The 10,184-nt window shown below is 45.5% G+C and overlaps 1 protein-coding gene across 1 annotated transcript; it reads left to right on the top strand.

Annotated features, from left to right (window-relative positions):
* The first annotated feature begins 3,926 nt into the window (after positions 1-3,926).
* On the top strand, positions 3,927-8,391 carry LOC104074047 (cyclin-dependent kinase inhibitor 1-like). The gene is made up of 2 exons (XM_009574020.1): positions 3,927-4,320; positions 8,324-8,391. The coding sequence occupies exons 1-2, from the start codon at positions 3,927-3,929 to the stop codon at positions 8,389-8,391; spliced, it is 462 nt and encodes a 153-aa protein (XP_009572315.1).
* Positions 8,392-10,184: the final 1,793 nt, after the last annotated feature.

The raw sequence follows: 10,184 nt of genomic DNA, 5'->3' as shown, positions 1-10,184 counted from the left end.
GGGGGGGACTCCGCTGCTGGGGACGACTCCCCCGGTCCCCTGTGTGGGGGGCGAGCTCGCCCGGGACCGATGCCCGCCGGGGGTAGCACCGCGATGAACGCCGCCCGGGCGGGCACTCGATATCTGTTGTTGAAGGCTATGACAAATAAATCTCGGTCTTTTACGCACCCCCGCATCCCTTTCACCTCCCCGCAAAGAAGGTCGGTGCTGGGGACAGGTGGTGGCACTCGGCTCTGCTGCAGGGGCAGTGAGGACCAGGGGAGGCAGAGAAGCGGGGCAAGGATTTAAAGGCAGGGGCGAGGGCTGTGGCTCCCTCTGCACCCGGGGACGGGGGAGACCTTTTTTTCAGCTAGACTTTTAGAAAAGAGTGAGTTAAAGGTACCTGAGCACCTGCCAGAGGCAAGCGGTGTGCCTGAAAATACGATTTAGAGCCAGCAACTTTCAGTAGCAAAATCATTCAGGAAACAGACCTTCACTGAAAGAATGAAAATGAAATATCCACAGCATTAATTCCTTTGCTTGTTGTCATCCATCTTTTTTTTTTTATTTTTTAAAATCATGCATACATTGGAAATTCAGAAATGTGAGATAACATTCCTCTGATGCTCTGAAATGCAAGGAGCAAGCACTGAACTGCCTAGGAAGTTTGTGCTTCTTTTCAACTCATTCAAGCGAGCACAGAGCTGGAGAGAAAACAGAAGTGGCCACTGGTAGTACAGAGCTCCAGCCTTCAGCATCTGTCCTGCACCTTGGCTCGGTTGCATGTATGGTAGGGACGCATGTATGGGTAGGTATGAGCTTGACAGAATGGGGCTCACAGCTTGTTCTTAGGTGGCACAGAAATCATGGGTTAAGAAAGAAAGGTCCCTACTAATAATGGGTTTGCATTTCAGAAACATTTCAGTTTCATTTTACGGGTGTTTTAATACACCCACGCAACTCAGACTAAGCTGTGGGAATAGTGACGGTGCAGCTTTGGAGCCAAGACCTGGAAAGAGTCCTGAAAAAAGCGAGGGGCCGCATCCTGGTTCTGCTGCAGTAAACTTGCACTGACTTCGGTAGGGCCAGGATTTCACCCTGGATGCGACCATAAATAATGGAAATGGCAACAGGCAGTATATACACATGATGTAAGAGTTAGAAGCGTTTGTGATTTATGACATAATTAAGAGCATTAGGAGGAAACTTTCCATAGGAAAATGTTATTCTATAATTATCCTCTCTGCTGGCTTTTTATCTTCCTTTGAAACACCTGGAATTAGACAATCTTAAAGACAAGGCACTGGATTTGCAGGCTGCGCTGGAACAGCCATAACCATTAACAGAGCAAGACAGTCTTTTCTAGTTTTTTCCTGTGTGATATCCAAATATGCTATTAGGAAAGGCCATGTTGTCTGACAAATACCTTTTTTCTTCTTAACCATCGTTCACTGATATGAAGCAGTCAGTTCTTACTATGTATGAGGACAGTTTCTAAGAAAGAGCAATATTCCTGCAGAGCACTGTGTCCTTTCCTAAGACCTTTTTGCCTTTCCCTAAGACCCGATTGCCTTTGAATGAAGTCAGTTTAAGCTGCCGAGGGCTTGGCACCAGATGAAGAAGCAGCGGAGGTGTGATTGTTATTAGCTATAGTGATAGCCGGCACCACCGAGTATCCCGACGGCTAAGGGCAAGGCTGTGCGCAACCCCGGGAAGAGTTTTGTGTGAAGTTTGGGGATTCTGGATGCCACCTAGAGGATTATCCTTGTCGTTGTGCTCTCGGCTGCTTTTCCTCTGGAAAAGTGCTTTCCTACCTTTCCTAGGCCCCGCGGGGAGCGAGGTGCATCTTGTGGGCAACTGCCAGCTTTGGTCCTGTTGGCAGCTGAGTGCTGAAGGCTCACGCCAAATGAGCTGGTGTAACCCCACGGCACGGCGTGGTGCTGCCGGAGGGACCTGGCTGGGTCCCAGGAGGCACTGTAGTCCCATCTGACCTGATGATCAGCCCCAGATGGTGTCCCAGACTGAACAGGGCTACTCAGTTTCCCATCCTGGAGCTCCGTGGGAGATGTCAGCCTCCAGAGAACCACACCCAACATTTGGAAATCAATCCATGCACCACAAGGGCAACCCAGACCTGGTGCTCTCTGAAAGTTTGATGCAAGGAGCAAGCACTGAACTGCCTAGGAAGTTTGTGTTTCCTTTCAACTCATTCAAGCGAGCACAGAACTGGAGAGAATACAGAAGTGGCCACTGCTAGTACAGAGCTCCAGCCTTCAGCGTCTGTCCTGCACCTTGGCTCAGTAGGTTTAATTAACTGGCTGTGGGCCATGCGTTTGCAGAATGCTGGTTCAGAGCTGCTGAGGGCAAGGAATAAGATTTATGAACGGATGCAGGAGCCAGTCCGTCGCTTTGGACCTCCGCTGCTCAGGTGTGTTATCAGCTGCAGAACTGGCACTCAGCTTCCACCTAGGAGGAGGTAGCTGCATCCCTCAGTATCTGAGTTTTCTGTGGCAGACTATGTGCAGAACCATCCTAAGTGCCAACACCGCCCCGTTGCTGACAAGCTCTTGATACCAGAGCCACCAAGTGACATTTTCAGAGTAGGCACTTGGGATGTGATTGCAAGGGGATGCTCAGAGTTCATGTGGATTAGATACAATGCTGCAAAGATAATATGGCGGGGGTGATTATACCAGTCACATCTGGGTTTGTGTCTGCTGCGGCTGAAGCACCCTTTGGGATGTTGGAGACCAAGCCCGAAGCTTGAGGTTCTGCAGGAGCTCTGCTGCTCTGACTGTTGCATGGTCTGTAGACAAATCAGCAGTTGACCTCTCTCAGCTCTGTCCCCAAACCCTTTATGCCCTTCAGAATTCAGTAGTGCAGCAAATCCAAAATTTGGCCGTTTGCTAATGTTTCTCTGAGGTTTCTTTTTAGCCTGTCTGCTGCTACACATCACAGCTTGTGAGAGGGGTTGAGTTTTGTGGATCCAGAGAGAGAAAGAATTGAATGACCTTTAAGATCTATTTTCAAGCTCTTCCAGAAATTAAAGACCTGGTGCAGAAACTAGTGGGTGAATGTATTTGGTATATTTATGCCCTTCTGGGCTATGAAATCTGCAAAATGCCCGATTTCTCTTCTCCATCTTGCTGTGTCCCCAGCTTACCTGCTAGAGGAGGGTGCAAACCCCATCTCTTCTGTCCTACCAAATGGGAAGTCCACCTACTGATACTTGTCTGAGATTTGCCATTGTAGGAAAGACTGTTTTTGTCTGTGTCTGGGACCATTTCTCAGGCAATTGCTTCAAGAAAAGGGAATGAAAATGTCAGGCAAAAAACAGGTGATTGCTCTGATCATCTTTAGCTTCCCACTTGGCTGACACTGCAAAACAAATGGTAAGAGCAGTCAGGAAAGAGATACCACCTTCACTGTAAAATTAAACATGTCTTCTGTACTTTACTGATTGCCATCACCCTTCATTGTCTTGGAAATTCTCCTTCTCAAGCCCTTTCCCTTGCTTAAGGTGATACACATGGCCGTTTTCCCCAAAAACTTTCTGTGCTTTCTGTCTTTTCCTGCACTACCTCGAGGGATGTTGTCCACTTCCTCGTGCGTCTCTGTCCCCTTGGGGCAAGCCCTCACTCAGTGTGCACTGAAATAAGGGTGCACAAAAGAGGTGAGAGCTTTTCACCCTTCCCCATCCTTCTATAGACACATGCTATAGGTGGGAATTCTCACTCTGGACTGGAGATTGGGATAAATTTCCTTCAAAATAAGCCAAGATTTCCTGTAGCGGGATGAAAAGCATCTAGGTTTACTGCCACACTCCCCTTAAAGAGTATGCAGTGCCCACTAAACTGAGCGTGCAAAGGGTGGCTAATGGTCTCTCTGTCCTTGGCAGGGAGTCACTGCTGTATACACACGCCGGAGAGCGGCACTGGAGAGGAAAGATGGAGCGGAGGCAGGGGAAGACAACCCATGCCCAGAGGAACCTCTTTGGCCCCGTAGACCACGAGCAGCTGCGGCAGGACTTCCAGCACATGCTGCGCAACAGCGTCGAGGGGGCCCAGCAGAAGTGGAACTTCAATTTCCTCCTGGACATGCCAGCGGAGGGGCTCCTGCAGTGGGAAGAGCTGGAGGGCCACCAGGTGCCTGCCTTCTACCACAGCTGCGTGGTGGGAGATGCTCGGAGACCACTGCAGCACTTGAACTGGCCCCTGGGCAGGGAGGACAAGAGTCACCACTTTGCCCAGGTGACACTGACTGAGAAACCCAAAACTTCCAAGAAAACAGGGGGCAAGAGGATCTCGGAAGGGAAGAAAAGAAGACAGACATCTTTGACAGGTGTGTGAGACCCTGGTGTGTCTCAGATGATCAAACCTGGTCCCAGCAGCTGCTTAGAAATTCTCTGGTGGGCCTGTAAACCAGTCTTGCTTTAAGAAAATGCAAGCCTTCAAAGAAGCATCTGCAAGAGGAGGAAGGCACATTCTAAATCATGGATGGGCACGGGGCTTGTGTTTTTCAAAGGTGCTGTGCCACAAACCCCCTCCTGGCCCTGGGGGTCTGTTCTGGGTTTGTCACCGAGCGATAAGATAACGACTGCTTCTTGCAGGAGGATAGTTGGGATGATTAGGAGGGTTAGACGTTTAAAAAGGCAGTCTTAAGAAAAGTAGTGAGGTGATTTCTCAAGCAGGAGCCCAACAGGAAAACAGGGTTGCCCATCAGATGGGAGTTTTGGTTTTTTGCTTGCTTATAGGTTTGGCTTCCCGAGAAAGCAGCCAGGTCTCCTGCTAACTTCAGCTTGGATATTATACTCAGTGAAGGCATCCAGGAATTTTAAGGGCAAATCGATCCTAAACTTGGCCAGACGGCAGAAGGGGCTAGGTTTTCAAATGCCTCTCACCAGGACTTGCTGCCAGATGTATAAAGGAGTGGGTTTCAGCACCCATAAAAGAGCATTAGGTTTTTGAAAGTCCTCAGCATCCTGCATGCTAAGCTCTTCTGAACATCTGGCCCCTCATTTTCTCTTCTCAACGGGATTTGAGTTTGTTTGAAAAAACTAATCCCATATATTAGATTTCCCTTGTCTGTACTGGGGTTTTGGTTTATGCAAGACTGAGGTTTTCAAGACGTAGACCAAGGATTTTCCTTTGGGAATTTGTTGTGAGACACCAGCTTGAAATTGCCCAGAAGATAATTGAAGCTAAGGTTTCAGGAAACACTTTCTGAACAGTGATGTTGATCTCAGTTAAGTCAGACAATAGACTAATTTGTTATTTGAGGGTATGAAACTTAATTGCTAGCAAGAGGTTCAGGAAGAGGTTGGAGATTAATGAACAGTGGAACATTGCACGCTGGAGTACAGAACAATGATATTTAATGAGTGTTCTTTTCTTCTCCAAAGCACTTTACAGCCATTAACTAATTAACAGTATAATTTACAGGTAGGAGTACAGAAGTGTAATTCAGAGCACAATGTTGTGATGGTTTGAGGGAACTGCTGTTCAATTGTAAATCTCTCACTAGGTGTGTGGGAGTAAATTATGCAGATATTTCCAGGGGATATTTTTCTTCTGTTTTGTTTTCCCCAGGCAAGAAACATTTCATCAGGGGATGTGGAAACCAAAATACCATGCTGCACAGTTTAACACTTTCCCACATGTGTTTTCATAAGAGAAAACTTCAGTCTAACAACAGTATCCTTCTCCCCAAGGAATCTGGGTGTGCGAGATGGGCCAGGAAAATCGTTTGCAGTCTTTGCTTTTGGTGAGGCTTGGAGATCAGTCCGTCTCTCAATCCTTCTCTCACGCGCGCGCACACACACACCCCCACCTCCTCCTTATTGCCAGCTGAAGGGTGCATTAGAAGTTTCCCTCAAGCTGCAGGAACCTTGTCCCTCCTGGCACGACTGAAGTAATGCAAGCAAAACTGAGCCAGGGAAAGTGATACCTACTGGTACGGTCTGACCCCACGCTTCCACCCCTTCGCTCATCTTCTGCCATCCTGTAATGAAAGGTTAGTTTAGGATTAGGATCTGAGGTTGGATTTGAACCCGGTTATCTGCATTCTGCTTTGGTCAACAAGAACGCTGTAATTTTTTACGTTAAGATCCAACAATGTGTGTTTAATTTAGACTTTCAAAGACAGCTGTGGCCCATTAAATAAATGTTGATATATTAAAAACCAACCATGGGGTTTTGTTGGCATTGGCGCCTCCAGAGTGGAAGGAGCAGAGGTTTTCCTGCTGCATTTGACTCCTCAGACACGCAGAGAGCTAACCAGTACAAAGTGGATTTTCCCTTCTATCTCCCAACCTTTTTATGTAGACTTACTCCATCTCCATTCTCTCTTTTTTGTTGCGGACCTGGTGTGGTTCTGCTCATGTTTTCTGGGAGACCCTCAAATTCAAAAGCAGCTCAGATACAGGCTATAAGCCTTTTTCACTTTTTCCTTTCTTTTTTTTCCCCCCCCCCACTAATCAAGGTTGGCAAACCATGCCAGCTCTTCACTCCTGTTCTTCTCTTCCAAACTTTTTGGCTTGCCTCAGTCCGATATACCTAGACCTTGGCTCTCCTGGGAGACATTCATACATCCTTGCCTCCTTTGCAAAAGGTCAGAGAAAATCGGTAACAACCCTATCTTTTCAGTAGCTGGTCTTACTTCTGAAGCAGATAGTTCATGTAAGATGGCTGGGGAGAAAAGGAAAGCAGGTAATCTTTCCCTCCTCGGTCCTTGTGGCTTTCTAACTGACAGGCTGCAGGCAGCATCCTTCTCAGTACCTTACTTATGCCAGTGCAAGTGCTCTTTAGGGTCCCTTAGGCAAACCAGCCAATTTCCATGGACTCTGTTTAGCATCTTAGATGGAGGCTAGATCATCTGAATACGGCTCTGGGGAATCTGCATCTCCCTGGCTTTTAAGCACCTCTATCAGTTTTGAAACTAGGCTCCATTATGTGGGTATCTGAGCAGTTGGGCTCTTGCTAAAATTATTCACAGGCAGAAATGGGAATACCGACTATTTAAGTCTTTCCTGAATTTCATCCACTAAGCATAATTCCTAATGCATTTCCCTTCCCAAAATAAAAGGGAGGATAGCTATATAGAAGTCTTTTAAATGGAAGAAATAAGTAGTAAGGATTACATTTGGTAATGTAAGCTTGTCTTTCTTACTGCTATTCCTTTCCTCTGCTGCTCCACTGAGAGACTACAGCAGGTTACGGTAATAGCGGGATTTGCTTTTCTACTGAGTTCACAGTCCATGCTCCTGCCCGGGAGAGTATACTTTCCTTGGGATCACGTCCTGCTCCAGAAGTTTAACTTAGGGCTAGCTCAGGTACCGCTGCGCTCCATTGCACCGTGCCATGCAGACGTATCCTTAAGGAAGTTGGCTGCAGGAATCTCCTTGCACAAACTTGGCTGTGAAAGCCTACAGAATTCCAGTCATCTTGCCAATAATGTTCTGCGTTGAAGTTAATGCAAGACTTTACGCTGCTAGCACTCGATAGGTGTTGCCAATTTGACTATAGAAAGCTCAGGTTTAAATATCATGGAGCCCACATCCTCAACTGAAATTGGAGCAAATTCATTACTATGAATACAGACAATTTACACCAGGTAAATCCCATGAACTCTAAATATAAATACGCATCTAGCTTCCATTTCAGCTAATCCTGCCTTATTTAGCTGAAAAAGTATGTATTTTTTGTGCGAGGCTGGGAGGCAAAGAAGGAACTCGTAGGGAAACTCCTGTGTTGTAATCACAGTTCTGTAGTTAAGGTTGATTTATGTTTGCACCTGAAACAAAGATTCAACCACATGTACGTATGAAAACGTAATGAGTGTGTTCCCCATGAGCCACAGTGCTTACTCTCTCAGCAAAGAATTAGTTATAATTCAGTGACAGTGCAAGGTTTTATACAGTCCTCCTAGAATCTGCAGTTTGATCTAATAAGCAGAAATAAAGTGCCCCATATATATAGTTCTTCTGATGTTATTTTGCAGAGTATTTTTTGTTATTATTAAGGAGGAAAAGAAAAAGAATTTCTGTCTGGAAAGCACTGCAGCCGTGGATCTAAAAGTTGGAGTGAAATGTCACATTGCTCAGCTTGCATAAGAGGGTCCAAAGTCTTTTGATCTCAACTGGATAAAAGCCAGCACATTTCCTTTGTTTTACTTGGTATTACGTAGCTTTATGTGGAACATGCTAAAGGTATTAGTTTTGTTCATTCAAGAGCCGTAGAGAAGTCTAAATGACTTCTTCAACACGAAAATGAGATTTGAGAGATTTCTTGAAAAGCAGCCGTTATCAGTGTCGTAGGGCTAATGCTGTTCATGTGTTGTTCTCCAGATTACTACTCGGCAAAGAAGCGAGTCAATACGAATATGCAAGCTGCTGCAAAGAAGTCAACTTCTTGAAAGCAAGGAGAGGATTGCTCTGCACCGGAGAGTTCGGAAACATCTGCCAAGCTTCCTCAACCTTCAAAAACCAGGTGTGCAGGCTGCGGACACTTAGGGGCATCCTTCAGAGATGTATCCCTGACGGCAGCAGTGAAAATAGAAAATACTTTCATTGAGATGGGGTCAGGCCAAATCAATTGGAACCACTTTGATGAGAAATTACTGGCCTTAAAAAACACTGGTAAGCAAGTTTGGACGCTACAGAAATTGGCTAAGGCTAGCGGTTTAATGTGCATTAAAAATCACTGTACGTGAGAAAGTGGTAAACAGTTAACTGTATATGTGTAATAATGTGCTTGGACAAGTCACTGTACGGTTGGGGTCTTTGATATTGTCACGTCTTTACATACCCTCTTTTTTGGTTTTAGCAGAGACTAAGTTTCACGGTCTCAGATTTACAGGTCTGACACACTAAAAAGAATTCCCAGCTCTTTCTGTGATTTTTTTTCAGGTACAGAATTTTGTGCTGGCAACTATTCAGGGCATAACTAACAGCGCTTGGGTGCCAAACGTTGCTGAGATGTAAATGGAGAAAGCTGAAATTATTTGGGAAAGTTTCCGTTGTATCAGCAGCCATTTTAGCCCTGTATGTCTGCCCCCTCTCCCCCCTCGCCCCGCCGCAAGAATTAGGTAGTTAAACTTACATGTTATGGGGAGACATTTTCAGATATATTCTTGTATCTTTCAAGTCATTCTTGTTACCAGCTGGGCCAAATCCAGCCTTTATTTTGGGTTGTGCTGTTCCACCTAGGTCTATTGCACAGTGAAAAGGAAGATAAAATTTGCTGTGCTTTTCTCCACAGTGGTTTTAAATGCCTGCTGCTTGTAAGAACATAGTAAGAATGAGGGAGACAGTTTAGTTGCCATTTTGTGCTTTTTATTCATACTACTAATCTTTCTATAGAAAGAGAAAGGGCATTAATAACACCGAAACAATCTTGGTGTTGCATGGACTGCTTTTCCATGGCATTTGTTAACATATACTTTTCCATCACCTACTTTTTATTTCCCTTTCTTATTCCCCTGACTAGTTAGGATAATTGAGGTTTTACAGCACATAATAATCAGCGGGTAAACCAGAAAAAGAAACCTATAAAATATACGCTCTAAATTATACTGCTGCATATGGCCTTAAGATGCATGCAGTGTTTAATGAACTCGTTTGGAAAGAGCTCTGTAAATGTCAGGTTTTTAGAACGACATGAGGTGATGGACTGCTGCTTTTTGTCTCAAATCTAACCAACCTAAGGTTTCTCTTGGGTAGTAAAAATCAGCGTGCTCGTGTGTGTGCGTCAGGTGTACGCACGAGAAGTGGTGTGAGCAAGTCATACACCCTGCATTACGTGCAACATCAGGAGGGTTTAATGTGTTTCTTTTTTTCCCATTAAGAGCCACAATTATTTAGACATAAATAATAGTTGATTTTCCCCCAGATGGGACAAGGCAGTGATTTTACTCTGTTTCTGTAAGCTGAGATAAAGATGCTCAGCAAATTGCAGGGTCAGAGCCTGTTTCCAGCTACATACAAGAGTCACGAGATGTGATTTTCCCTCTTGAATTTTTTATTTAGTTAAGAACAAACCTTGCTCCAGCTGATGTCAAAGGGAGTTTTACCCAAATGAAGCAGGATGAGGGCCAACCTGGCAACTGCTGCTCGCAGAGCCTTCGGTGTGTTTGTGGGCCAGGCCAGTCTGTTACACGCTTTTCACCCTGTTGAGATGCAGCATAAAGGTGTGGGACTGGGCTTTTTG

This window comes from Fulmarus glacialis, unplaced genomic scaffold (genome assembly GCF_000690835.1).
Source record: "Fulmarus glacialis isolate BGI_N327 unplaced genomic scaffold, ASM69083v1 scaffold37503, whole genome shotgun sequence".
Taxonomy (NCBI): domain Eukaryota; kingdom Metazoa; phylum Chordata; class Aves; order Procellariiformes; family Procellariidae; genus Fulmarus; species Fulmarus glacialis.
The sequence above is the reverse complement of the archived record's forward strand: the minus strand, read 5'-3'. Positions and strand labels throughout refer to the sequence as shown.

Coding starts and splice junctions, on each gene's coding strand:
- LOC104074047 (XM_009574020.1), top strand. CDS start 3,927: ATGGAGCGGAGGCAGGGGAAGACAACCCATGCCCAGAGGAACCTCTTT. Junction 4,321..8,323: donor AAGACAGACATCTTTGACAG/GTGTGTGAGACC, acceptor GTTGTTCTCCAG/ATTACTACTCGGCAAAGAAG.